General features: G+C 49.7%; 1 protein-coding gene across 4 annotated transcripts in view; it reads right to left on the bottom strand.

Moving 5' to 3' along the window:
* Positions 1-27,952, bottom strand: part of MYO1D (myosin ID) — a 192,665-nt gene that overhangs the window by 47,227 nt on the left and 117,486 nt on the right. For 2 of the 4 annotated variants that reach the window (XM_085562090.1, XM_085562089.1), the window contains 4 exons: positions 26,577-26,721; positions 26,018-26,122; positions 18,715-18,828; positions 11,763-11,917 (listed from right to left, as the gene is read on the bottom strand). In XM_085562090.1, the coding sequence (XP_085418216.1) occupies positions 11,763-11,917; positions 18,715-18,828; positions 26,018-26,122; positions 26,577-26,721 (519 nt within the window). The other 2 variants (XM_085562091.1, XM_085562092.1) reach the window with 2 other exon arrangements.

Here is a 27,952-nt window from a genome sequence, read left to right as displayed (position 1 = left end):
GCCTCAGACCTTTCCAAAAATGCCAAGCCCCAAGCTCGGGGTCTTCAGCACATTCAGATTTTATCAGTGAGATCCTCCAAACATCCTGAAAAAACCCAAATCCAAACCTCCACTCTAAGCATAACATTTGAGTTATGTGAAAAATCACTAATTGGAGTCACTAAATAGACTGAAATCATTAAATAGAATAATTTTCTGGGATCCCAGTGAATCCTGACAGAGCAGTCACAGAAATACCTTTCAGAGAACAACTCAAATCTGAGCTCAGGAGATGCAATGAGTGGAGCCAGAGGAAAATGGGAGGAAAGGAAGCCGAAAAGAGCAGTTTTGGCTCTGATGAAGATGCCACAGAGCAAAAGAACAGGAAAGCTTTGTTAATGTGTATTTTTATGATACTTTGCTTTATGTAAGAATGTAAAAAGTGGCTGGATCAAATATCTAATATATTAATCAATATCAACATTGAATATTCCCTTGAATATTAAAGAGAAAAATGCATTTTTCCTTATTGTTTCAAACATGACCAACCTACTGATCCTCTTTATTTTATTAAATTTCCATGTCCCTAAAAATATTGAGGCCTTGAAAACCATTGCTGTCCTCATTTTTACAGAAACCTCTTTGGGACTGATACTGAGAGCTCTCCCAAAAATGAAGGAGTGCAGTAAAAGGCAAAGCTTTTCCTAAGCTTGGCGCAGGCTCTGGCCCATGGAGCACACCAAGACCTTTATTGGGAATAATGAGAGCCAAGGTGGGAAACCAGCCTGGAGTGTCTCACTGAGAACGAAGGGGCTGCACAACTCCTGCTGAAGTTTCAGCATCACCCACGAGGCATTTCCTGTGCCTGAAGCTTTGTGAGCAGCTCCGGGTGCTGCCAGCCCAGCCCAGCCCCACCACAGCCCAGGGAGGGCACGGAGCAGCCTGGAGTGGGATCCAGCAGTGGGAGCACAGGGGCTGAGCACTGAACTCAGCAGAGCTGCACAGGGGCTGAGCACTGAACTCTGCAGAGCTGCACAGGAGCTGAGCACACTGAACTCAGCAGAGCTGCACAGGGGCTGAGCACTGAACTCAGCAGAGCTGCACAGGAGCTGAGCACACTGAACTCAGCAGAGCTGCACAGGGGCTGAGCACTGAACTCTGCAGAGCTGCACAGGAGCTGAGCACACTGAACTCAGCAGAGCTGCACAGGGGCTGAGCACTGAACTCAGCAGAGCTGCACAGGAGCTGAGCACACTGAACTCAGCAGAGCTGCACAGGGGCTGAGCACTGAACTCTGCAGAGCTGCACAGGAGCTGAGCACTGAACTCAGCAGAGCTGCACAGGGGCTGAGCACTGAACTCAGCAGAGCTGCACAGGGGCTGAGCACTGAATGCAGCAGAGCTGCACAGGGGCTGAGCACTGAATGCAGCAGAGCTGCACAGGGGCTGAGCACACTGAACTCAGCAGAGCTGCACAGGAGCTGAGCACTGAATGCAGCAGAGCTGCACAGGAGCTGAGCACTGAATGCAGCAGAGCTGCACAGGAGCTGAGCACTGAACTCAGCAGAGCTGCACAGGGGCTGAGCACTGAATGCAGCAGAGCTGCACAGGAGCTGAGCACTGAACTCAGCAGAGCTGCACAGGGGCTGAGCACACTGAACTCAGCAGAGCTGCACAGGGGCTGAGCACTGAACTCAGCAGAGCTGCACAGGGGCTGAGCACTGAATGCAGCAGAAGCTGCACAGGGGCTGAGCACTGAACTCTGCAGAGCTGCACAGGGGCTGAGCACTGAACTCTGCAGAGCTGCACAGGGGCTGAGCACTGAACTCAGCAGAGCTGCACAGGGGCTGAGCACACTGAACTCAGCAGAGCTGCACAGGGGCTGAGCACTGAACTCTGCAGAGCTGCACAGGGGCTGAGCACACTGAACTCAGCAGAGCTGCACAGGGGCTGAGCACTGAACTCAGCAGAGCTGCAGAGGCTGGGAGCTCTGTGCTGCCACCAAAACCCACCCGTGCCCATTGTGGCTCCCCAGGGGCTGTTTGCAGCAGCAGCTCAGGGCTGCACAGCCGGGCTGCAGTCGGGGGGTTCTCCCTGCCAGGAGCTGCTCCCAGCTCTGCCCTCCCAGCTGGGCACACGGCAGGAAGCCCAACCCCTCGCCCAGGCAGCCCAGAAGGTGCAGGCTGAGCTCTGGGCTGCCCCGTGCCCGGCCCTGTGCCGGGGCAGCCGGGCTGTGCCAGCCTGGAGCAGAGCCCGGGCAGGGCAGCCCGGGCAGGACCATCTGCGCCGGCTGGGAGAGGCCGGGAGAAGGAACTGAGCTCGGCACCATGGACACCCTCGGCGGGGCAGGCACACACGGGGCACAGCTGGGCACAGCTTGGGGCGCCTGGCAGTGGCGCTGGCACAGCCTCATGCCCAGGGCCCCAGCTGTGAGGAGCAGCTGAGCAGCACTGGCAGCGAGGGGCCATGGAGTGCCCAGGTGTGCTGAGCCACCACACAGGGACAGAGGGCACGCAGGGGCACTGCAGGAACAGGAGGGGATCAAAGGCTGGGCTAAAGAACAAGAAAAACAGATGCCTGAAGCCTTCTGATGTGACAGGGTGTTGCTCTGCATGGGCTGAAGCTCTCTGAAATCCTATGCTGACACTCTGTGTATGGAGGCCATCCCAACAGTGACAGCCCTGCCCAGAAACCCTGTCCAGGGCTGAGCCCACAGCCCGGGCACCAGGGGACAGCGACTGTCCCTCTGCCCTGCCCAGGTGACACCCCACCGGCAGGGCCCGGCACAGGAGGGACCTGGAGCTGCTGGAGCCGGCCCAGGGAGGCTCCAGGATGACCCCAGGGATGGAGCAGCTCTGCTGGGGAAAGGCTGGGAGAGCTGCGGGTGCCCACCTGGAGAGGAGAGGGGGGTGACCCCACTGTGGCCTTGCAGGGCCTGAGGGAGCTACAGGAAACACAGAGAGGATTTCCAGGGAATGGCTCCCACTGCCAGAGGGCAGGGATGGATGGGACATTGGGAATTGGGAATTGTTCCCTGGCAGGGTGGGCAGACCCTGGCACAGGGTGCCCAGAGCAGCTGTGGTGCCCCTGGAGCCCTGGCAGTGCCCAAGGCTGGATTGGAGCAGCCTGGGACAGTGGCAGATGTCCCTGCCCATGGCAGGGGTGGCACTGGATGGGCTTTAAAGCCCCTTCCAACCCAAACCATTCTGGGATTCTCTGATTTTGGGATGCTGCAGAGGATGTGGGGCTATGTTTGTACCATCCAACACTTCTTAGAAGATGCCTCCTGCTTCTGTCAGGTTTTAACAGGGTTAGGGTGATGGCTCATGGAATCATGAATCATTAAAGTGGAAAAGACCTTTTAGATCATCGAGTCCAACTGTCAATCCAGCAGCCTTTCATCACCCCAGTGCCACACCCACACGGGGTTTTTGAACACTTCCAGGAAAAGAAAAAAGTGTGGATTCGTGTCAAACTTTCCAAGTGTTGAATGAGCACCAAGTGCTGCAGCTCAAGACTGAAAATAATAATTTGTGATAATGAGTACACTGAACAGAGCCTAGAACCAGAAAAGGAAGAGGTTTGAAATATGAGAAACTTCCATTTTCCTATTCCCACATCAGTGCCTGTGCTGAAGGAAATCCCCAGTTCCCAGCACCAAAAAGGAAGCTGGATTGGGAAGGGTGGCTGTGGGATGTAGGATGCAGGAATTCCAGATCCTCAGGGGTGATTACCTTAATTGCTTTCTGATCATAAATGTCTCAAGGAGAGCAGGGAGCTGGACAGAGCCTCATAAAATGGCACAGAAAATGCTGAGGGCTCTAAAAATAAAATGCTCATATTTAGGGGTCTGAGGCTTCTGAAGCCCTGAGGGAGGAGCAGGAGGAGGAGGATGGCTTTGAATTTTCTACTCTAGGATTGTCTCACCTCTTCTGACAGTCTCAATGCTGTTTTTTTCACCAAGACCACAAAAATCCAGTTTTACCCTAGTACTTTAGCTTGTCCAAGCATGGAAAGGATTCACCAGTTTAACCCAGCAGATCCTTTAGCTGGAGACAGGGAATGAACTGGGAAACTCAAGGATCTCTGCAAATGTTCAGTGAGAACAAACATCATTTGTACAATATCACACTGGGGTGATGGGCTGGAGAGCACCAGTGGTCACTGAAGAGGATTTTTGGGTCACTGAAGATCTATTTCCCAGGAATTAGGGTACTGAGGAAACCTGGGTCCAAATTCCCCAAGTAATCTATGATTTTGAAGTGCCCTGGGGAAGATTTCCTGAACACAAAACAACTCCAGGAAACCCCAAGTGACACCATGGGAATATCAATCTCCTCAAGCCCCAAGAACTTCAGTTTTACTGAGAGCTCCCTCCCAGGACAGCCCTGCACGTGGAGCTTTAGCACCCAGGAGCTGCTCAGAGAAGGGAAAGCACCAAAGTTACACAGGGCTGCTGGAATAAAGGATAAAAAGGAATAAAACTGAATCCAGTTTCCAGAGGGTTTTGAACAAAATTGCTGCTGGCACACAATGGTAGCAGGGCACAGGCAGATTAGGGGAGGAACACTGACCAATAAACCTCTCTGGACTCAAAGGAAGGCCATGAAACACAATTAATTGTTACTATTTGTGTTATCAGACACAAGAATTGACTTTTAGATGCAGAGGCTGGGACTCAAATAAAGGATTCACACAAACTCATCAGCCTGATGAGCCCAAGCCCCTCCCTTGAGCTCACCGTGTTCTCAATATCACAAATCCAGGACAGCTGGATTTGTGGGAAATGAGGTGTGGGAAATAAATTCGTAGAAAATTCTTAAAGTCTGAAAGAAGGTTTACATAGTATGTATCTGTGTGTAAACTTTGAGATAAGAAATGCTGACTTAGAAATGCCCTGGAACAGGACAGACATTGCTGAGAGAGAAATGGAACTAAAAACAAGTTTCAAAGGATGGCCTTGCAAAGAACAGAAGATACTTCAGGGAAATAGAAATATGAAAGATGCATTATAATAAGATTCACGAGGGGTAATTTTAGATTATTGCTTTAAGGCATTTACAGCATGGTGTAGCAAAATCTGATAAACTAAGAAACATTTATAATGAATTGTAATTTAAAAATAGTTACCTTTTGATTGTAATAGTGTAAATTATAACATCTGCATTGTCTCACCCTTCACATAACACTGAAAATAGAATAAAAGTTTTTAAAATGCCTCTCAGTTACCCTATCTCTGGGTCAGAAAAGGGCTTAATTCAACAATGAGGGAGACAAATATTTTTTTCCATGTCAGGAACACATTGAGAAGTGTAACAAAAAGTACTTTTCCATAGGAATGTGAGCTGGGGAGGCTTCCCTGGCCAGGGACCAACTCAGAGATGGAGGATGAGCAGCAGCAGCAGTGGGAAGATCAGTTTTAAGGAAGGGAACAATCCTCTTCTAAGTTCCTTAATGAGTCCCCTTCCCACAGGACAAGTGTTTGGAAAAACTCAGTTGCAACAAGAGTTTTCCAGGATGTAAAAGAATTAAACTAGAGGCAGTCTCAGCAGGGTGCTGTAATTCCACCCATCCATGCCGTGGAGTCACTCAAAACAGCAAATCTTTCATTTGTTTTCCCAAGGAGAACTCACTTCTCAACCCAAGTTACAACTGTGAGGTCGACAGAGGAATGACCAGAGCTGATTACTGGGGAATCATGGAATGGTTTGGGCTGAAGGGACCTTAAGGATCAGCCAGTGCCACCCCTGCCACGGCAGGGACACTTTCCTCTGTCCCAGGTGGCTCCAAGCCCTGTCCAACTTTACAAACACCATCAATCAAAAGGAAATCTAAGCTGAAGCCTAGAAATTTTTTTGAAGTCACAAAGACAAGCCAAGAGAATTAGGCCAATCTTTCCAGTTTGTTTATTTCCCCATTTATTTTGTATAAGGAAAATGTTTTCCCTTTGCCACTGCCCTTCTCCAGAGTCAAGCACTTGGTGCTTAAAAGCTGCTACCTGGGGGTTCAAGCTCGCCACAAAACCCAGCAGAACTTGCCTAAAAATGGGTTCTGAGTAAAAATGATGGAGACCCCATCAGTTCAGGGATCTCCTCAAAGCTTAAGTGACAGATTGTGATGCCAGGGATGCCACCCCTCCTCTGAGGGCAGGCTCTGCCCCAGGACTTGGTTATTTCCTCAGGGAGAGGCTTTGGGAGCCATGCTCCTGTTCTCCTGAACCATTTGAGCTCCTCCTCCTTCCTTTGTCCCAAAATCCCATTATTAATATCCCCATGGTCCCCTCCCAACTGCCCCTGGCTACAGAAGATGTTCCTGGTTTAGCTCCCTGAATCTCATTAGTTAATCAAGGTTTCTACCAGAGAAAGGTAAACAGCTTTAAAAGAAAGGAACAATCTTAAACGGATTAAAATCAGTGCAGTTTTGATAGGAAAAAACATCTTTATATAACAAATGGAAGGTTTAACTCCTGATAACCTGATTCCTGGGCCTGAGTCAAAGGTTTGTCTCTCCACCTCAGTGGAAAAAAAAATAAAATAAAAAAATCTTGAATCTATTTTAATCAAATTATTTGTGTTCCAGACCAGGCTCATCACTGAGTTGAGCATTTTTTTCCTAAACAATCAAAATCACCCCAAGTGGAATCTCCTCTGGCTTTGTGTACAGACAGAACCAAAAATGTACCAAATGCTCCTGCTCTCTCACAGTGGGCTGAAAATGGGTATTTACGGAGTGTTTGTCTCCATCTCCTCTGTGTTCAGACTAAATAACAAAATCACTGCTCATCTCCAGAACATCCCTCAAACAGCATCTCTGACATAATGGCAGCAGTTCCACCCTCACACTTCTCTGCGTTTGCAGAAGCTCTGTTTGCCACCCCTGGAGCAAAGAGCAAACACCAGGAAAAAACATCTGTGAGTTCTTCAGTTTGTACCAAACAGATCCAACCTCCCCAGATCGCTGCAGTTCTGGGGAGGATTGACCAGACAGTGACTTCTGCAGGGCAGGGTGTCAGGAACAACGCCTCCTCCCCACACTGGAGCAGCTCCAGCTCTGTGGCTGAAGCTTTGAATGCCAGGCAAGCAGCAAAAGTGCTCTTTCTTCCCCCCTAAAAAAGGCTTTTCTGAATGCCCTGAGGTGTCTCCCCCAGCCCCAGCTCAGCTTTGGGTTTTCCTACACCCACCCCAAGGAATGAGCAGCCTCTGGTGACCCCACTGAGGTGTGACCCCACCGAGGTGTGACCTCACTTCTCCCTTCCCAGGCTCCTGCTTTGCTCAGAATTCAGCAGAAAAAGCTTTAATCCCAGTTGTGTCCCCACGTGCTGAGGGAACCACTGAGGTGTTCTGGGATGTGCTTCCCCAAGCAAGTTGGGCTTGGAATGGAAGCCTGGGCAGCCTGGGCACGTTTCACCTGGTTTGAAATCTGAGGGCACAGATTTCTCCCAGTTTTTTTTTTACACCTCTGTGCATAGGTGTATATACATAGAATTTCTTACATTTTCCATAATTATAAACATATTTTCCCCCAATTCTTGCAGATATTCTGGGCACTGGCACAGGGTGCCCAGAGCAGCTGTGGCTGCCCCTGGATCCCTGGCAGTGCCCAAGGCCAGGTTGGAGGAGGCTTGTAGTAGCCTGGGATAGTGGGAGGTGTCCCTGCCATGGCAGGGGTGGCACTGGGTGGGCTTTGAGATCCCTTCCACCCAAGCCACGCCAGGATTCTGGGATGGGTGCCTATCTGTGTATATACATGGATTTTTCCCCAATTTACATATGTAATTTATGTATAAATTCCACCCACCCAGCCACATTGCTGTGTTACAGTGACACAGATGCAGGTGACACTAAATCCAACACCAAAACCTCTCCACTTCCCCAACCAAAGAAACTGCTGCCACCTGAGTCATGCAGTGAAATGCAGGGATGGAGCACACGGGCAGCACTTAGGGCAGGAGGAAGGGACAGGGGGAATGTGATTTTCCTGAGGACCACCAGGAGCCACAGTCCCTGGGGCAGTCTGAGATCCCCCTGGGTGAATTCCTGCTCCATCAGTACCCCAGTCAACGCTCCAGGGTAAGGCCCAGAACTAAGGAAGATGAATCCAGGGCACACTAATGATTAAAACTGGCTGACAGGTCCCAAAGCGCAATGGAAAATATAAAATTATCCTCAGGCAAGTGATTTTCTGCTGGAGTTCTGCAGGGATTGCTTTTGACTGCTCTTTGAACTCCCCCTTCCCTCCAGGAATCCTGGAAGGAACCCAAGGGCTGTGGCTCAGCCCATGTGGGGATCAGGGAACAGAAAGCACTGGAGAGCAGGGCAGCGACTCCCCGACCCCAGCGCGTGGGCAGCCAGGCAGGACAAACCCTGGGAATGACCCCTGGCAGCAGGATGGGCCTTGGGCACCTTCCCTGGGGACACCTGAGCACCCCCAGGGTTCAGATCACCCCCATGGGAGGACCCCACACAGGTGGGAGGCACAGCATGGTGAGAGCACAGGGAGGTGACCACAGCTGGGTCATCTCAGGTGAAGGGCACCCAGGAAGTCCTCAGTGCCCTGCACTGATCACTCCAGACATCTTCTAGAGCCCGAGGGGTCATGAGGATGTAAAATGGGAAGGGCAAATACAATCCTTCCCCTCTACACCCACCCCCTCTCCTCCAAGAGCTCCTCAGGTCCCTTCCCCTGAGCCCCAGCACTGGCAGGGAGGCTGTGCCCACACCCAGAGCTCCCAGGAGCTGCTCCCTGCCTTGGCACACCAAGGACGAGGGCACTGAGCTCTGAGCTACTGCACAGCACCTTTGCTTCCTGCTGGGCACCAAGGGCAGAAACATGACCCAGATTTCACACACCTGCTCCTGCAAGGGACCACTGGAGCCTCCCAGCTGCTCCAGGCACTCACTGGATCCCAGATCCCCTGGGCTCTGGCAGGAGATGCTCATCCCTAATGTGGAGACAGCCAGGAAATTCCCAGGGGAGCTCAGGCTCACTACACACTGCTTTGCAGGCAGACATGAACTTTCTGTGGCCACTGCATCAACACCTCATCCAGCTTCCCATAATTTCTACTGGGAATTCAGCTGCACTGTAAAAACCCCAAATCTAGCTGACTCAGTAGGAGCGTGACTTGAACTCCTGTTAACTCCACTAAAAATGTTACAGCTCACAGCAGCCTCGTGTTAGTTTTCCCCTGTATAAACACTTATTTGCGAACCACATTCTCAAAGTAAGACAATTCCTACCAGGAATAACTTTTCAAAGACACAGCTTCATGAAGATTTCATGGGTGATGCAAAGAAATGTGAACTCAGGCAAAACATTCCCAAATGTGAAGCCTTTGTGCCCAAAAGCAGCTGCAGAATGCAGCATTGAGAGATGTCACCTCTATAATTGCTCTAAAATGCCCAAGCTATTTCTTGCTGAAAATGTCCAAAATTCCCAAATAGACATGTAAGCACTGAAGTTCCCAGATCAAAGAGTTTGGAATTAAAAAAAACAAAACAAACAACCAAACAAAACTGATAGGAAGTATTGGAATGAGAAGGTTTGGGTGTCCTCAGCTCAGGTGACACCAACAGCCTCCTCCTCCCCTTTCCTACACCACAGAATGGCAGTGAACCCACATGATTTTATTACACACACAGTTAAAGGATCATTATCTACCACCACCCACACAGCCACAGGTGCCTGTGACACCTCAGCCCTGCTAAAACCTCCCAGCAGGGATTCAGGGTGGGTGCTGGGATGGCTGGAAATTGCTTTTAATGTTCAGAAAGAGCCCCAGAACCCACGGGAGCTGCTCCCACACCCCGGGTGGAGCTGAGCTCTTAAACCCCACCACGGGTGGGATCTTCCAAGCAACTGAACTTTTAGGCTTGAGATTTTCCTGCTGGCTCCAGCCTTAGCTCACAGCGAGCAGCTCCTCGGGCAGGGCAGAGAAACCCGACCCCTGCCAAGGCACACAACCCGCAGCTAATCCCAGCTAATGAGGAATTCCCCCAGTGCCTCTGCAGCACAGGGTCAGCTAATCCCATTCACTGACAGGAGTTTTTGATGCTAGGAAAATGGAAAGTGATGGAAAACATGAATGCATTCCTGAATGTTTTGATTTACAGGTATTGCTTTGAAGAGGGAAACCATGACATTTATGTATTTGGGAAACTAAATGCAAGTTGTCCTGTGCATTGCCCTTCATCCAGGAACTTTAAATGGATGTTGGAGAAAAATGGGCTTCTACAACAGCTCTCCCATTAACCCAGCTGTGCTGAAATTTGTCATTCCAGCACTAAAATAATGCTAATATTGTGTTAAGTGGAGCTGATCAGCACATAAATGTATTTAACTGCCATTCTCCTACAGACAGTGATTAGATTAAACCAAATTCTTTTTAAAGATAGAAATGTCATTGTTAAAATCAGTGTAAGAAGCTGGAAATCAGCAGTTTCCACCCTTAGGAGAATGGTGCAATGTTTCATGCTGATGGCCACAACATCCTTTGTTAAAATGAAGCACCTCTGCCTGGGCTTAATGGGGAACAGGTGACACAAGGGCTGGTGCTTGGGGGACTCATCTGAGCAAAAGTAAAAGCAATTTTGGATAATTGGACACTGAACACAGGAGCTGGAGTGGCACCAACAGTGCCACAGCCCGTCCCCACACCAGAGACCTGGCAAGGCCCTGAGGAGCATCAACCACCTGAAGGTGATGCTGGATGGGAGAACTCCAGGGACTTCCAGGATTCCCAAAGTGCATTGCTTTACAGAATCTCCTGAGCCTGCAAGAGCAGCTGCCTTTGACATGAAATGATATTTAGGTAAAAGCAAAACTAGAGAATGTTTTCTGTTGCTTTGCAGCACCGAATTTCTCCAAACAAGTTATGCCAATGCTGAGAATCCATTTCCAGTGGACACAGCCCCTGCCCAAAGAAGCAGGGCCAGTCCTGAACTTCACACCAGGGTGATGAGAGGGGGCTGGACCAGCACAGTGTTCTTGAATTCATGGAAAAATACCCAGGGACCTAAAGTGACCGGAATTCCCTCTTGTTTTCCTGCTACTCACAGCTCTGTATGAAGATTTACCTATAAAGGCTCCACTCTGTCAGTTCTGTGGAGCCTGTGAACAGCGAAGCCAAGGTTGCACATGCTGAGCAGCATCATTCCTCTTGGGAATCTCCTCTAGAGGAGCCAGGAAACAACCCAAAGATCTGCTCTCCACACCCTGTTTCTCCCTGGAGTTCCTTCTGTGCCTGGTGCTGGTGTGCACAGCCTGGAATTCACTCCTGGGATCCAGGTGACTCCTGCTGCTCCAGGAGCTCAATCCCATATACCCCTGTACCAAATCACCAACTTTGGCTCAGGGATTTTCAAGACAGACAGACTTCAGGGAGCAGAGACGACATTGCACAGCAATGATTTATTGCTCAAGCAATAAATCACCCGCTGGTGATTTATGGTACTGGAGCAGGGGTCAATCTGAACAAAGAAAAGCTCCATCTTAATTTTAATCATGAAGAGTTTGGCTGTAGGAAGCCCTTGGGAACCATTGTGACACACCCCAAGTGCACTTTCAGTGATATTTGTCCCCCAAACACCTGTGGCTGTCACACACATACAGGGAACGCAGAAGAGGCAACAAAGAGTTGTAGGTAAAAAGTGTGTCCCAAAAATGCCAGGAAGGTCACTGTGGTACTGCATGACTGCAGTGAAGTGCCACAGCTCCAGCTGCAGCCCAGCACCACAGAGACTCCAGGGATGAGCTCCACTTTGGAGCCCCAGCCCCAGCACTGACCTCTTGAAGTGACTGGCCAGGACTCCCACGAGCTCCCCGATCCTGCTGTCGTTGGAGGGGTCATTGCTGAAGAGACAAACGATGAGATCCTTGTTGTCCTTGGTGTGGAACACCACGAGCTGGTCCTTCCCATTGGAGACACTCAGCCCCACCAGCTGAGGAGAGAAAGGGAGAACAGTGTTGGCTGTGCTGATGTAAAAATGCTGATGCCCCATCCCTGGAAGTGCCCAAGGCCAGGCTGGATGGAGCTTGGAGCACCCTGGGACAGTGGGAGGTGTCCCTGCCATGGCAGGGGTGGCACTGGATGAGCTTTAAGGTGCTTCCAACCCAAGACATTCCATGATTCCATGATTGTCTGTGCCTTTGCCACTGCCAGGCTGGTTCTCTCCTCTCCAGGAGCTGAGGGGTGGCAGTGGGTTGGTGTCCCCCCAGCAGCTGAGCAAGCAGAAACAACAGCAGCTCTGTGGAATTCAGCAGCCTGGGAGGTGGGAGAGAGTGTCCCCATCCAGCCTGGGATGGCTCCCAGCAGCCCCTGTGTCACTGCTGTGCCCCTCTTCCTCCCCACAGCCCCTGTGTCACTGCTGAGCCCCTCTCCCACCCCAGGCAGCCCCTGTGTCACTGCTGTGCCCCTCTTCCTCCCCACAGCCCCTGTGTCACTGCTGAGCCCCTCTCCCACCCCAGGCAGCCCCTGTGTCACTGCTGTGCCCCTCTCCCTGCCCAGGCAGCCCCTGTGTCACTGCTGAGCCCCTCTCCCTGTCCAGCCCCTGTGTCACTGCTGTGCCCCTCTCCCTGTCCACATCCCCTGTGTCACTGCTGTGCCCCTCTCCCTGTCCAGCCCCTGTGTCACTGCTGAGCCCCTCTCCCTGTCCAGCCCCTGTGTCACTGCTGAGCCCCTCTCCCTGCCCAGGCAGCCCCTGTGTCACTGCTGTGCCCCTCTCCCTGCCCACAGCCCCTGTGTCACTGCTGTGCCCCTCTCCCTGCCCACAGCCCCTGTGTCACTGCTGTGCCCCTCTCCCTGCCCACATCCCCTGTGTCACTGCTGTGCCCCTCTCCCACCCTACAGTTCCTGTGTCACTGCTGTGCCCCTCTCCCTGCCCACATCCCGTGTCACTGCTGTGCCCCTCTCCCTCCCCACAGCCCCTGTGTCACTGCTGTGCCCCTCTCCCTGCCCACAGCCCCTGTGTCACTGCTGAGCCCCTCTCCCTGTCCAGCCCCTGTGTCACTGCTGTGCCCCTCTCCCTGCCCACATCCCGTGTCACTGCTGTGCCCCTCTCCCTGCCCACAGCCCCTGTGTCACTGCTGTGCCCCTCTCCCTGCCCAGGGCCACAGGGCACCCCCCAAGGATGGCACCAGCTCTCTCCCCACAGCCCCAGGTAAAAGCTCTCCCCAGAACCTCCCTGGCTGACACCACTGAATCCCACACTCATCAGGAGTCTGCCCAACAGCCTCTCCAAACCCCACACTCTGGGAAACCAAAGGTATCTGATGGCCTCAGGGGAGGGTCAGGTGGGATATTGGGAGAATTCCTCCACTGAAAGGAGTGTCCAGCCCTGGCACATCCTTGGAAGTGTCCAAAAAAAGTGTGGATGTGGCACTGGAGGATGTGGAGTGGTGATGCTGCTGCTGGACTTGATGATTTTAAAGGTCTTTTTCAACCTGAACAACTCTGTGCCACTGTGATTAGAATTTAGGTAACAAGAATTTAGGAAGAATTTGAGTCACAAACCCTACAATGATTCCCATGTTTAGGCATGGATTGAGGTCTGCCTCTTCTGACAAAATAAAAAGGTGCAAGGGTTTGGTTTGGCTATTTTATTTTCTGGCATTTTCTTTTTGTCAGTTAAGTAATTGCACTGGGCTCATCAAAAGCTTTGTCATCATCTCACAAAGGAAAAACAGAATTTTTAGGAGGGGCAATCTGGGAGCACAGGTTACTCAGATGAATATTAGAGAAAGCAAAAAAAGGATCTGTGCTGGGAAAACAATGTGTAAAGAGGGCAGAAAAGCCTCAAAAGGCAAGTACAGCAGAGCAGAGAAAGGAAAATAGAATAAAATAAATAGAATATAATAAATGGGATAAAATACATAAAATATAATACATGGGAAAAATAAAATAAAATAAAATAAAATAAAATAAAATAAAATAAAATAAAATAAAATAAAATAAAATAAAAAATAAAATAGGTAAAAGGTTAATGAGTACAGAGAGAACACAGAGGACTTTCCCTGTCCATTAAAGGGCTCCTTTGAGAGGAGGAATTTGCTTCCAGGAATTCGCAGAGGGAAGCCCCATTCCCCTACAAGTGAGAGGCACCCATAAAGCATTTTGTTGGAATGACAGCCTCATTATTCCCTTGTTTAGGGGAAAAGGCTCCTGTGTCCCCCAGTCCAGCTGGAGGGTCCCAACTCCTGGCAGCCCAGGGCCCTCAGGGGTTCGGGCTGCTCCCCAGGTTTGCTGCAGCACTGACAATGTGTTATTTCCAAGGAAGCTGCTCCAGCAGCCCTGGATGCCTCAGCCAGCCCAGAAAAGCCCAGCCCAGCCACAGCAGCGTGGTCTGTGCCCTATTTTCAGGATCAGACTCCATACAAGGTCCAGCCCCTGGGATTTTGTTGGTTTGTTACCCCAGGAATGAAGGACAGCAGCTGCTGATCCTGGAACCCCAGGCAGGGCCCTCCTGCTACCAGTTGCACCAGCACAGGTGGAGTTTATTCCATGTTCAGGCTATTTTGGGGTTATGAAATGCTTTCCCAACAAGCTCCACCTCATGCACAGGCATTGACAACTGCCTGGCTTTATAGTGTCCCTTAAAATTAATTTGCATGCTTAAATACTCTCCTGTGAGCACAATAGCACCACAGGGACTGCTGCCATCAAGGTTTTAAATGTGCAGCGAGTGTGAAAGATGAACAAGTCACAGTGTTGGATTTGAAAAGGCAATTTAAACATTAATTATTCAACAGAACCCTGTTAACAGGCCAAGAGCCCTTCAAAATCTTCCCATTTCACCCCTCCCCACAAGACTGTGAGTGAATAAATGCAACACAAAAGAAATCATTTCAGAGAAGGTGCTTATCTCAGTATTTACCAACACTAATATTGGCCCTGCTTGAAGAGCAGGAAAAAATCCTCAGCTTCTGCAGAACATCCTTTATTATGTTCACCACTGCAGGGGAGATGTGACTGCTAGAGTCTTTCTGCTGCTTGGGTGCCTTTTAATTTCTTTCAGCCATTACCTGTTTGGTTTTAAGTCAGGTAAAAACAAGGAGGTCACTGTGTATTGGTACAGAGGTGATGCCAGAGTGCTGCCAGATGAAAAATCCACACAGAGAATCCCCCAAGGCAGCATCTCCACATGGAGAAACCAGCAGGGCTGACTGGAAAGCTGTTGTTAGTCAGGTTGTGTAGAGAATGGCACATTCCTCACCCAGAGCCATGGGATGGTTTGGGCTGGAAGGGACTTTAAAGATCACCCAGTGCCACCACTGCCATGGCAGGGAAACCTCCCGCTGTCCCAGGCTGCTCCAAGCCCCCTCCAACCTGGCCTTGGGCACTTCCAGGCCTCCAGGGGCACCACAGCTGCTCTGGGCACACTGTGCCAGGGCCTGCCCACCCTCACCGTAAAAAATTCCTTCCATCTAAGGCAGATCAAACCTGGTTTAGTTCCCAGCCCTTCCCCTGTGCCAGTGCAGAGCCTGGCACTGTGCAGGGACAGGAGGGACTCCACCATGGCCAGGCAAAGCTGGCTCTGAGAGATCGGGAGTGATTTCCTGGGCTGAAAACAAGTTTGTGTGTGCAGCAGCCATCAGCTGACTGTCTCCAATGAGATCTCCATGGAAACACCACCCCTGAGGATGCTGCTGTGTTGACAGGGCACTTCTGAAACACTGACAGGGAGCAGCAGAGGATCAGGCAGAGGATTCCAGGATTCCAGCCTGGTTCACCTCTGTGCAATCCCTCTTCCCAGAGAACACTCATCAAATGTAGGACAGGGCTGCTCAATGGATACACATCATTACTGGTGTCATTATTGTCCATTTGCTCCTCAAAAAACCTTTAGAGCATTTCAAACCATTGCTTTTGTTCCAAAAAGGAAGGAATTTCTGTATCACTGATCAGCTCCATTCACTGCCTCCCTCACATGGTGGAAGGGCTTCCATGAAAGGAGGGATCAGGCACAGAAAAATGGGGAGAGTGTGCAGGGCAACACAGGGGTGGAAAACCAACACAAATATAAACATTAGGTAACAAATATGAAACATAACTACAACGAGGAACAAACAACTGCTTGAAAGGATTGACTGTTTGCCAGAGTTAAATCTGAGAAATCCTGGCAAGAGAAATACAAATGGAGTGGCTTTGAATTGGAAGGAAGTAGGTTTAGATTGGATATTAGGAAAAACTTCTTCCCTGGGAGGGTGGGCAGGCCCTGGTACAGAGTGCCCAGAGCAGCTGTGGTGCCCCTGGATCCCTGGCAGTGCCCAAGGCCAGGCTGGAGCAGCCTGGGACAGTGGGAGGTGTCCCTGCCATGGCAGGGGTGGCACTGGATGGGCTTTAAGGTCCCTTCCAACCCAAATTCAATTCCATTATTCTAGGAAATATTTTGTGTCCTGTGTATAAATCAAAGGCACCCCAAATTCTCCTCCTCTCCCCTTCCTGCAGCTCAGGGGGCTCTGGATCCATCAGCAGGCCCAGTGCCCAGCCCAGGCCTGGAGCAGTGCGGGCAGGGCTGGGGCTCTTCCCCGGGACACAGGGCAGGAGGAGCAGGTGCAGGGAGAGGCTGTGGCCAACAGAGCTGCAATTTTACACCACAGAATCTACCAAAGCTTGGTTTAATCAAATTTCCACCCTGGAACATTACCTTGACAACATGTATGGGTCAGCAGAGGACCTCCTGGACCCATCCCTCCTGTGCCAAACACTCCAGGACCCCTGGAATCTCAAGGACTCCTGCTCAGGTCCAAGAAACTGTCTGGCCAAGATTCCTTGTGGTAGGTTACTGAAGGGAATAACTGCAGATCTACTAATAAAACTGATTTATAGCTGCAGAAATGTGAGAATTCTCAGATCAAGAGACCTACCTGCACACACCATTAACTGCTCTTGTCCTGAGGAACTGCAAATCAGCCACAGGACCAACACAGAGGCAAAATATACCAATATTGAGCCAAAATACAGCCAAAAATTCAATACAGAGCCAAAAATACAACCAACACTGAGCCAAAATAGCCAACACAGGACCACCACAGAGCCTGCATTAGTGCTCTCTGTAAGAATGGATATTCTATTTTAGATATATCTTTTATTAGTGAAAAACAACATTTACTGACATTTCTTAGTAGCAGATATTCTATCAGTAACCTGAAATTATACCTGACTTGTTTAGCTCTAATGTTTAAGGCATTAAAGATTTCAGAGGGAAATGTTCAGGTGACCAACAAATGATCTGGTCTTGTGCTGCTGTAAATGTACAGTCTGCACCTTTACACCCATCAGGCACACAGGTAAAACAGACATTGTTCTAAACCTTGATAAACACAGATTTATCTCTCATTATTCCTTCACTCAGTGAATTTCAGTGACCCAGACCCTCTGGTTAAGGTAAGGGTGGAGAAACCAATGGTGAGAAATCCTGATGGACAAAATCCTGCCATGTCTACATTACCAAAAAGCACCTGTCTGGGAACACCTGCAAAGTCAGGTCTGCTAAAAGGCTGTGAGTGTGGGGGTGTCTGAGCTCTGCTGGGAGGCTGGGGGTATCTGCACTCTGGTTTTCACCAGGCTGGGGCTGTGTGCACCCTGGTTTACACAGGCACACAGCCCCTGGGCACACAGCAGGATGTGCTGCCAGCCCCTCAGAGCATGGGACAGCAGTGCTGGGACAGCACAGCAGCCAGGAAAACAGCTGCTCAGGGCACCTTCCTTTCAAAACAAGAGGCACTGCCATGGAGACACTGCCTGCTGCAGCAGGATTCCTACTGGGAGTAGCTACTCCATGGATACGCTGTGCTGGGTGCTCAGCTGAGGCTGATGCCCAGCAAGGAGGGCAGGAGACTCTAAACCCAACATTATGGATGCAGCCAGAGCTAATCATCCCCTCCTCATCTGCAGATGAGATTGCACCCTCACCCTAATCCCATCCCGGCCCTCCCAGCAACACAGAAATGCCAGGTTTGTCACTTCTCCAAAGGCAAACATGGCAGCAAATGCGTGCAGGGCATTTCCAGCAGCCAGGCAGGCTCTGGAGGCTGGAGATAACCAGAGCACTGTCACCTCGGGCTGAGGGGGGCTCAGCTGAATCCCTGCTCCAGGATGCTGGGAGCAAAGATGAGATGCTGCCCACCTCTTCCATCCCTGATAATCCTTTGCCTGGCAGCTCCACCCTGCTACCCCCAAGGCTAGACCTCACCGTAATTCTGAGTTTAGCTTTGAGAATATTTACATTAAACATGAACAAATATAAGAAAATAAAAATAAATAAATTCAAGCACAACCTGAAGGATCAAACAAACCCTCAGAGACATAGGAATAGTGCCATAAGCTGCTGTGAAATGCTAACCCCTGCCAGGGCAAGGATCCTGCACACAGCAAAGCAAACAAACAGGGAGGGACTAGAGAAGTGTAAGAGGCAGTTTGGGGTTCAGCTTTTATTTTATGCACCAAAATTAAAAGCTAATATGATCAAAGAATCATAGAATCATGGAATATCCTGAGTTGGAAGGGACCCACCAGGATCATCCAGTCCAACTCCTGGTCCTGCCCAGAGCACCCCAACAATCCCACCCTGATGCTTTGGTGTTGCAATAACTGCACTACGGCTGTTATAAACACATTAAATAAATTAAAAACTGCAGCTCAAGGACTTTTTCCGTTTTATGGATATGAAAATGGAACTACAGAGTAAAGACACTGCCCTGAAAGAGCCCAGATGAGGATCCCCAGTGCTGTACTCACGTTGTAGAGGGGGATGGTCTTCATCACCTTGTACTGCTTCATGGGGTCCATCTTGTACAGGTGTCTGTCAGTGATGAAAATGGCCCTGTCCTCCACCTTGTTAAAGCGATTCACCTGCACAGAAACACCCTGTCAATCCCACTGATCACTGCAGGAACACAGGAAACGAAACCGTGCAGTGCTAAGTGCCAAACTCACACAAAAATGCCCCAAACTTACACAAAAGTACCCCAAACTCGTACAAAAATACCCCAAAGTCACACAAAACAAACACCCTAAACTCACCAACAGCCAAAACTCACACAAAAATACTCCAAACTCACACAAAAATATCCCAAACTCACACATCTCCTAAACAGGTTTTCTCCTTGGACCTTGGGCCACTGAAAAGGGAACATGGTCCCTGTAATCCCATTATACAGAGACAGAGGAACAACATTCCCAGTTATCCAGCAGAGCTGTGGCACCTGGGAAATTGCAGGGCTTCACTCAAACCAAGGCCAGATGCTTCCCCAGCCACGTTCAAGCCCTCTCCAAGTGGAGCCTGATCCCAGGCTGTTGTCCCCACATTGTCATGAGCCTTTGGCACCCCAAAGGTCCCATGGAGAATCCCTGCCCTGCAGAGCCAGGCTGCACCAGGGGCTGGCACAGTCCAGACCTGAGGCTTTGGGCCATCCTTGGTTTGGGTCCTGTCCCTCCATCCCTTGTCCCAAGTCCCTCTCCAGCTCTCCTGGAGCCACTTTAGGGTCTGGAAGGGGCTCTGAGGTCTCCCTGGAGCTTCTCCTCTCCAGGTGAGCACCCCCAGCTCTCCCAGCCTGGGAGAGCTCCAGCAGCTCCACCTCAGGCTGCTGGATGCCCCTCAGCTCTATACACTAACCAGGCAGGATGCAAAGGTTTGTTGGAAGTGCCTAAGAAAGTAGGACAAAAAGTAGAAATTGTTTTTCACCGAGGCAAAACCAGAGTCATCAGTGTATCACAGTCACTGAGATATTTACTAATCAACTGAGAAGGGGAGACAAGGGTAAGACGTGACGAGGAGGATGAACATAAATAGGATTTTCCGGGGTGAAATCAGGAGACAACGGGAGAACTTAAATATCCTCAGTCAGGAGGCAGCAGAGTGATAAAGTTCGGAGCAGATAAAGGCAAAAAATGCAAATTGGGGAGCTCTGTGACAGCTTTACATTAACGGCACTGACTCAGAAAAAGCAACCAAGGATGATTTCAGACAGCTCTGGAAAGATCTTGGCACAACGATATGAGGCAGCTCAGAAAAAGCAGAATGTTGGCACAGGCAAGGAATAACATGGGAATAATGTCCTGGGAGCCATGGGCTCACCTGCAACAGCCTGTGAAGGACCAGGGTAGTGAGTGTGAAGAAGACTCTGGTGGTTCAGAGAAGCTGAAGAACATGATTGAGGGCCTGGGAAGTCTCACAGGAAGAGATGCTGAGTAACCAGGTTTATTTTAGGAAGCAGATGAATGGGAGAAAAAAGCCTAAAGGCTATGAAACACTGAATGGCCCTGAGAAAGTAGGTCAGGAGTACCTGGTGCCACATGTTGTGTGCTGGAGCAGAGCAGCACCGGTTCCTCAGCCAGGAACTGGGGAAGCTCTGGGCTCTCCACACTCCAGGTCCTGGGAACTGAAGCAAAATCCAGTCCCTGGGGCTGGATCTGCCCCTCAGAGCTCAGATCAATGCTGGGGCATTGATTGACTGCGATTTGTTTGCAGAATCTGACACAGTGAGCACTCCCTGGGCACTGTCATGACCTTGCCTGGCTGCTGTCCACACCCACCCCCAGTGACAAAGGGAGCAGATTTCTGGTGCTGTGACACCAGAGCCACCCCAGGGCAGGAAGTCCTGTGGCTGCTGCCTGGGAAGCAGAGATGGGAAGCACACTCAGCTGTCACAGTCAGGAAGGCTGGAAAAGCCCTCTGAGATCATGAAGGCTAATTGCTCCTCCAGCGCTGCCAAGGCTGCCACTGACCCTGGCCCCAGGTGCCACATGCCCCAGGGATGGGGACTTCACCACTGCCCTGAGCAGCTGTGCCAATGCCTGACCACTCTTTCTGTTAAGACATTTTCCCTAATATCCAGTCAAACCTGCCCTGGCCCAGCCTGGGGCTGTTCCCTCTCCTCCTGTCCCTGTTCCTGGAGCAGAGCCCGACCCCCCGGCTGTCCCCTCCTGGCAGGAGCTGTGCAGAGCCAGAAGGGCCCTGAGCCTCCTTTGCTCCAGGCTGAGCCCCCCCAGCTCCCTCAGCCCCTCCTGGGGCTCAGCCCCTCCCCGGATCCTTTCCCTGCCCTGGACACGCTCCAGCCCCTCAGTTCCTTCTTATCATGAGGTGCCCAGAACCGACCCCAGGGCTGGACGTGCCCCAGCAGTGCCAGCTCAGGGGACAGTCACTGCCCTGCTCCTGCTGCCACCCTATTGCTGACCCAAGCCAGGTGTCCTGGGCCTCTGGCACACCTGGACTCACCTTCAGCCCCTGCTGACCAGCATCCCAAAGGTGTATTCCAAGCCAGTGGAATATTGTGGGAGTTCAACAGGCATGTTTTGAATCCCACTACTTTCTCATGGCTCTCCGCTGGTTTTAGTATTAAAATTCAGCTAAAAAAATGTACCAAAGGAGAGGCCCAGCAGCTCATCTCACCTGAGGAGCAAATTCTCATGTCATTCCAGCTTTTTCCAAGCAAAAGAGGCTCCAGGTGCCTCATTCATTTGTGTAAATAATACCTGCTGTGGGTTAAAATAAAAACTGTCCCACTGGGGAGCAGGCATAGAAGAGACTCACACACCAGTTCAAATTCCACTACTGGGCTTGTAGGAGTAAGGACAGGCCTTCTGTTCTCAGCTACAGCTCATTCCCTCCTGGAGAACAGCCCTTCCCAGCACTGTGTTCTCTGCACCTTCTGGGCATTCTGTATTTATATCTTGTTGATCCAAATGTGAATCAGTCCTGATTTAGCTTCCTGACAAACCTGTGGGGGAAATGAAGATCTGGCCTAGAGCTGAAAAATCTTCAATGAGGTTTTTCAGGCCTCTGTCAGTGGCCTCTGGATACTGCAGGGCAGCAGCCTTTGAAAGAGATGATCCTGTCAACGGAGCTTGGTGCCACAAGCGACAGGGGAAAAGTGAGAAGAAAAGCCTTATTCTAAAGAAAATAGAGAGAGCTGTTTCCTAGGTGATCCAACAAAATCTGGAGATTTGCATGAAATATGCATTTAGTTTCTCCTAAGGCAAAAATCTTGAAAATTTCCTTTGAAAAAGTGAAGAGCACCACAATGCTCAGAAAAGGTGGATTTTTCCATAGGCAGGAATGACCTGCTTCTACCTGTACCTACTGCAGGGAAGCAACCACACAGTCTATTTTCCTCCCCCAGCAAGGCTTCAAAGCCTCTTCACAGCCCTCCTGTAAAAACTGCTCCAGAGCACCCCATTATTGTTCAGCTCAAGTTGCTGAAATTGGGCCCCCACACAGGCAATGAAAACTTTACCAGCAACTCAAAACTTGGAGAGCAGTTCTTGGAATAAATTGACTTCTTAGACTAAGAAACACAAAATTATTGAGATTGGAAAAGCCCTCCCAGTCCATCAAGTCCAACCTGTGCCAAATCCCCACCTTGTCACCAGCCCAGAGCACTGAGTGCCATGTCCAGGTGCTCCTTGGGCACCTGCAGGGATGGGGACTCCAACACCTCCCTGGGCAGCCTCTTCTAATGCCTGACCACCCTTTCCAGGAAAAAGTTCTTCCTGATCTAGAATCTTCTAGAATTCATAAGAATTCATTAGATCAATGAAGAATTCTGAAAAATTAGATCCTGAAGAATTCATTATATCAATGTTAGTCATCAGCTAAAGAAATTCTATGTCAACGAATTTAATGAACCAATGTCTGACAGGTCACAGGGTGTGCTCTACTCATAAATGTGTTTAAATAGGTGAGCTCTGGGCTCGACCTCTGTCTGCTCAAGTTGTCCAGTATTTTTGCTTTTAATCTGTTTTCTGTGCAAAGGAAGTGCATTAGCTGGAACATTTCCAAGAGCTGACACCTGACATTGCTGTTGACAGCTAACAACTACTTCACGTGTGGTTTATGACTCAGTACCTGAAGGAAGCCACAGAGGAAGGCTGATGATGCTTCAGATATAAAGCATTCAGCCCAGCTCACCAAAGTGCCCTTTAACACCTTCCCACTAACACCTTCTTCCCTCAGGGAAGAGCAGGAGCAGCAGTTTTTGCTCAAGAATCCTCAAATAAGCTGAATCATGAAAACACAGCATGGATGAACTTGAGCAGCCTTTTCTTTGTGAATTGCTGCTTTGTTCAGGAGAATTATTTAAGGGAAGCAATGAAATCACCTGATAATTACAATTTTATTTCTGTAATTCACTCTGCAGGCCCCAGTTAAAGTTTCACATGAGCCAATTTTCAGCAGAGAACAAACACAACCTACAAACTCACAGGAACCAGGTGTAATATGAGAGATGAGACAAATCTGCCCTGAGCACTGGGCCAGGCTGCACGTCCCAGCACCAAGTGCTACCTTGGGCCAATAAGGTTTGGTAATGTGGGAAATAGATTTATAGGTAATATTTGTTTCATACATATATATACCTTCATATGTATATATGTATATACATATACACAATATAAAAATATATATAATATATAAATTATATAGATACATATATGAAGGTGTGTGTATATATATATGCGCCTTCATAAAACTAAAAATAAAATAAAAATTTTTAAAACACCTCTCAGTTACTCCATCTCTAAACCAAAAAAGCCCATAACCCAACAGGCAGGACATGCGGAAGCCAGGGCTAAAGAGAAGAAACCCAGTAATTTATTTGTTAAAACTTCAAAGGGAAGAATGCAGCAATGAGGAGAGATTCCCCTGCCCCAGCACTGAGAGTCACCCAGGGCCTGCCCTTACTCTGGGGTAAGAGGCAGGATGCCAAAACTTGTATTTCTGACAAGAGAAACACCTTCATTTTAAACAGCTTAGGATGGAAATTGTTTCCTGTGAAGGGCAAAGGCTGCTCCCGGCCTGTGCTCCTGCAGCTGGAGCAGAGTCACTCCCTGCCCACCAGCTCTCACTGGTGCTTAGTCTGCAGATCCAGTGTTTCACCCAGAAACATGACCTAAGGAAGTGCCTTGCTTGGAAAGGGAAATGCTAAATTCTCAAATGTCAAATCCTTGTCCTGTTAACCTTCACATTTCAGCACTGTTTGTGTTCCCTGCTCTGCTCACTCGGACATTTCCTCTCTGTGCAAGCAGAGGACAAACAGTTCCCTGAGGGAGGAGCCACATCCCAGTGTGGGTTTGGGTGGGATGGTTTGCATTTGTGACATGGAGATGCTCTGGAATCACCAGGCTTACACATCCATGAGGATGGCACAGTGCTGCAGTCTGAGATCATGGAGACATGGAGTGGTTTGTGTTTGGAGGGACCTTAGAGATCACCCAGTGCCACCGCTGCCATGGCAGGGACACCTTCCACTGTCCCAGGGTGCTCCAAGCCCTGTCCAGCCTGACCTTGGGCACTGCCAGGGATGGGAAGTGCTGCTGGCTCCAAAGCCATGCCAGGAATTCCTAACTTAGCAGGCCAGCAGGGGATCAAGTCCTACCTCTCCGCGAGAAGAAAGCAACAACAATTTAACATTTCAAAAGTTAAAAGAAGTTACAAGATAATTTAAAACCCACACGGCTGCAAGTCTATAACCCTGCAATATTTGTGATTTCAGTTCAGCTGCCCTTTTAATGCACCCACATCACCCACAGCCAACTAAAGCTTTGCCTCTGAGAGCACTGAAAGACTTTCAGGCTCAGGAGAAACCCACTTTATGGTGGTTAACACCTATTCCTTCCCCATTCTGCTTCTACTATTGAAGTGCTGGCATCTCAACGCAACAAACTCACAAAAACTGGATTTTTCCAGCACAGTCACAGTACAGAAACACGGCCTGTTGGAATGCTCAGGGATTTCTCCATACACCAAAACCAACAAATGCTGCTCTGACACTTATCTGAAGGCAGGAGCTCTGTCCTGGCAGTTAGGGAACAGGATAAAGTGTGGATCTGTGCTTCAGGAATCTGCTTTGCCCTGTGTTTGCACAGGAGATTATCCCTGAGAGCTGAACCAGGAGCAAGAGAAACACGAGGACTTAAAGGCTGGAGAGCTGCACAACAGTGAGCAAGATAAAACTCCCACGCTGTGTCCATCACACACAGACCCCAGTGATTCCCTCACCATCATCCCATTCCCACCCAAACCCACAATTCCCATCATCACATCTCTAACAACTGAATATTGTCCTTTCTACAGTTATCCCAATTTAGCCAGAAACTGCAACTGGAATCAGTTCATTAAATGAGTCAGAAGAGGAATTATTTTGTTTTCAGCCTAACCTGAAAAAATCCAGGGGGAATTCTGCATTTCTCTGTCCCTCAGGGAGGTTCAGCCCAAGTGCTGTGAGGTTGTAAAGAGGAAATTTGGATTCAGACTGGCCTGCTTCTCCTTTAGTCCTGTGAACCCTGTCCTCCCAGTGAACGTGGTCACAGCCACACCAAACTCCACTGAGGTATTTTTGCTCAGAAAGCAATTAGAGATTTCTATTTTTATGAACATGAATCACTGTTGAATAAACAATACAACTCACTACCACTTGCAAAGTTTTATTATGAAGTGAGATTTTGTGCTGCAGAATAAATTGTCTAGATCTGCAGAATCATAAGGAATAACTCTGCACGTGGGGACCAGCTGCAGTATTTACAATTAAGAAGAATATACAGCTTCTTAAAAACACCTGAACATCCACAGTGCTGTCCTGCCACTAAAATTGAGCTTGTCTGTTGGCTTTGTAAAATTAAAAATATCCTTTCCTGACAGATCTTTTAAACCAGCATCATTAGGAGCTACCCGCAACAATTAAGCAAGTCTGTTTTTTTAATTAGCTATTTAAACCTTCTAACCAAGTTAAAAAAACCCTAAATTCTGCTACAAAAAATGTCAGACCCAAACTAGTTATGCAGAATGAAGAGATTTGCTCATGAAATCATGGAATGGTTTGTGTTGAAGGATTCTTAAAGACCATTCAGGCCCAACACTTTGCATGAGCAGGGACTCAACAATTTATTTGTACCTCTGATGTGATGAGGCCCCCAGCAGCCCCCCAACCTTGCTGCACCCAAAAATGCCCGATGCAGCTCCCTGGAACTGCTCTGAGCTGCTGTCCCAGCACCCCCAGGGTGAGCTGCTGGCTCCCTGGGCACCCAGGCCCCGCAGCCCCGTTACCTTGCGCACGTGGCAGGAGAAGAGGATGTTCATGTACTTGTCCTTGCGCTTCAGCTCGTTGGCCACGGGGGTGAAGGAGCCTGAGCTCTGGGGGCTGTCTGGTTTCTGGAAGAGCAGAGACAGGCTCAGGACCCTTCTTGGGCTGAAGGAAGAGGGGCTGGCAGTGCCACGGCTGGGACGTGGCTCCCTCCACCCTTCTGTGCTTTGGGAAACCAAACCTTGACACACCAAAATGCTCCAAGGACGGATGGAGTAAAGGAAAGCAATCAAACCCACCTAGAGAGAATTTCTTTCAGTCCCTGCTGTTTTCCATTCTATCCAGCATTTTAGTCTCCCAGTGAAGCCTGGTTCTGCCCCTTTGCAGAGACAGCTGATGGCATTGCTTTAGTGCTGCTGGTGCTGCTCAGGATTCACAAAAATCACTCCTAGGGCAGCGGAAGTCAAGGCTTTGAGCCATATAAACAGGAAATTTCTAACTGCTTGTCCTCCCAAGAAACCAATGCTCACTTTCCCGAATTCGGCCCTTCCAGCACGCTGAGCCCAGGTCCCCGTCACTCACCAGTGCGATGTAGTTCCCCTGCCAGGCTCTCTGGAGGCCAATGTCAGCCCTGTGGCCCTTCAGCAGCTCCATGGCAGCCACCTTGGCCCTCAGCTGAGGTAGCGCTTCTGGGGGCACGCTCCGGATGAGCTCGGCCGCTCTCCACCTGCCACCAAAGCAGGGTCTGGGTCAGCCCCCAGCCTGGACCCCCCTCACCTGCACCTCGCCCTGCTGCAGGACACCCCCAGAGTCCTGCCCAGGCATTCCTAAAGCTGCAAAGGTCAGTTCATGTTTTAAAGTCATGTCTCACCTCCAACCCTGACAGGTCTGGGTGCCACACTCCCCATCCCACACCCACAGGTCAACCACGGTGCATCTGTTTGTAATCAAGTGTTGTCAAGTCCATTTTTGGGCTCGTTTACAGCACCATTCTCCTCTAACAGCTGAATTTGGCCCCTCAGTTTCAACTGCACCATGGAACAGGGCAAGGTGGCCCACGCATTGCCCCACATCACACCCAGCAGCAGCAATAGAACTCCAGGGTTAAGGCTAAAAAAAGGCTTTTTAGCAGCTAAAATTCTGTAGTTCTGATAACTGAGCTAATTCTGAAAGCAGGACTCTCTCCCCAGACAGGCTGTGGGTGGATGGATGTCTCTCCTGAAAGAGACAGCTGGAGAAAATAACAAAGCTTGACTTGATCTAGAGCTGCTGGAACTGCCCTGCAAGCTGATGGCTGGACAGGAGGTCTCTGAAAGCCCCTCCAGCCAACATTTCTCCTATTCAGCCACTTCCAGAAGTCATCATTTCTCAAACTGGAATTGTAACTAGTTTGCCTACAGCTTCTCAGAGAAAAAATCACCAGCCTTTAGATACTGGGAGGTTTAATGAAGGTACAAACATGTTCTGCGCACAGAACATGGGTGACAAGGGGAACATCATTCATCCTACTGCAAAAAAAACCACTAGGTTACTACCAGAGATCTTGAGGAAATCCAGAAGATTCTTTTTCTCCTCCCCCTCATCCAAGAGCAGCTGCTCTTTCTTTTGAAAACCAATCAGAAAGGCCAGAAAGGGGCCAAGGAAGGAAACACAATGTTTATCACAATGGAACAACCTGCCCATGGCACAGGGTGGAACTGGATGGGCTTTAACATCCTAAGCATCCTGTGATTCAACAATAAATCTTTGGATCAGAATTATCTGCCTGGTCAAGGGCACAAAGCTAGCAACACTCAAATCATGTCCTTCAGCCAGATGTCCCTGGGATTGATGCCTTGTGAAGGCTGCCCTAGAACAGAGACTGGAGGAGCTAAAGAATAAATCGGGGATTTGTCAGGAGGCCTCAATGGATTCACCTTGGGCAGCACCAGAGCCCAGCCAGGGCTGCACCCCAGGTG

Source organism: Lonchura striata, chromosome 27 (assembly GCF_050655825.1).
Source record: "Lonchura striata isolate lonStrDom1 chromosome 27, ASM5065582v1, whole genome shotgun sequence".
Taxonomy (NCBI): domain Eukaryota; kingdom Metazoa; phylum Chordata; class Aves; order Passeriformes; family Estrildidae; genus Lonchura; species Lonchura striata.
The sequence above is the reverse complement of the archived record's forward strand: the minus strand, read 5'-3'. Positions and strand labels throughout refer to the sequence as shown.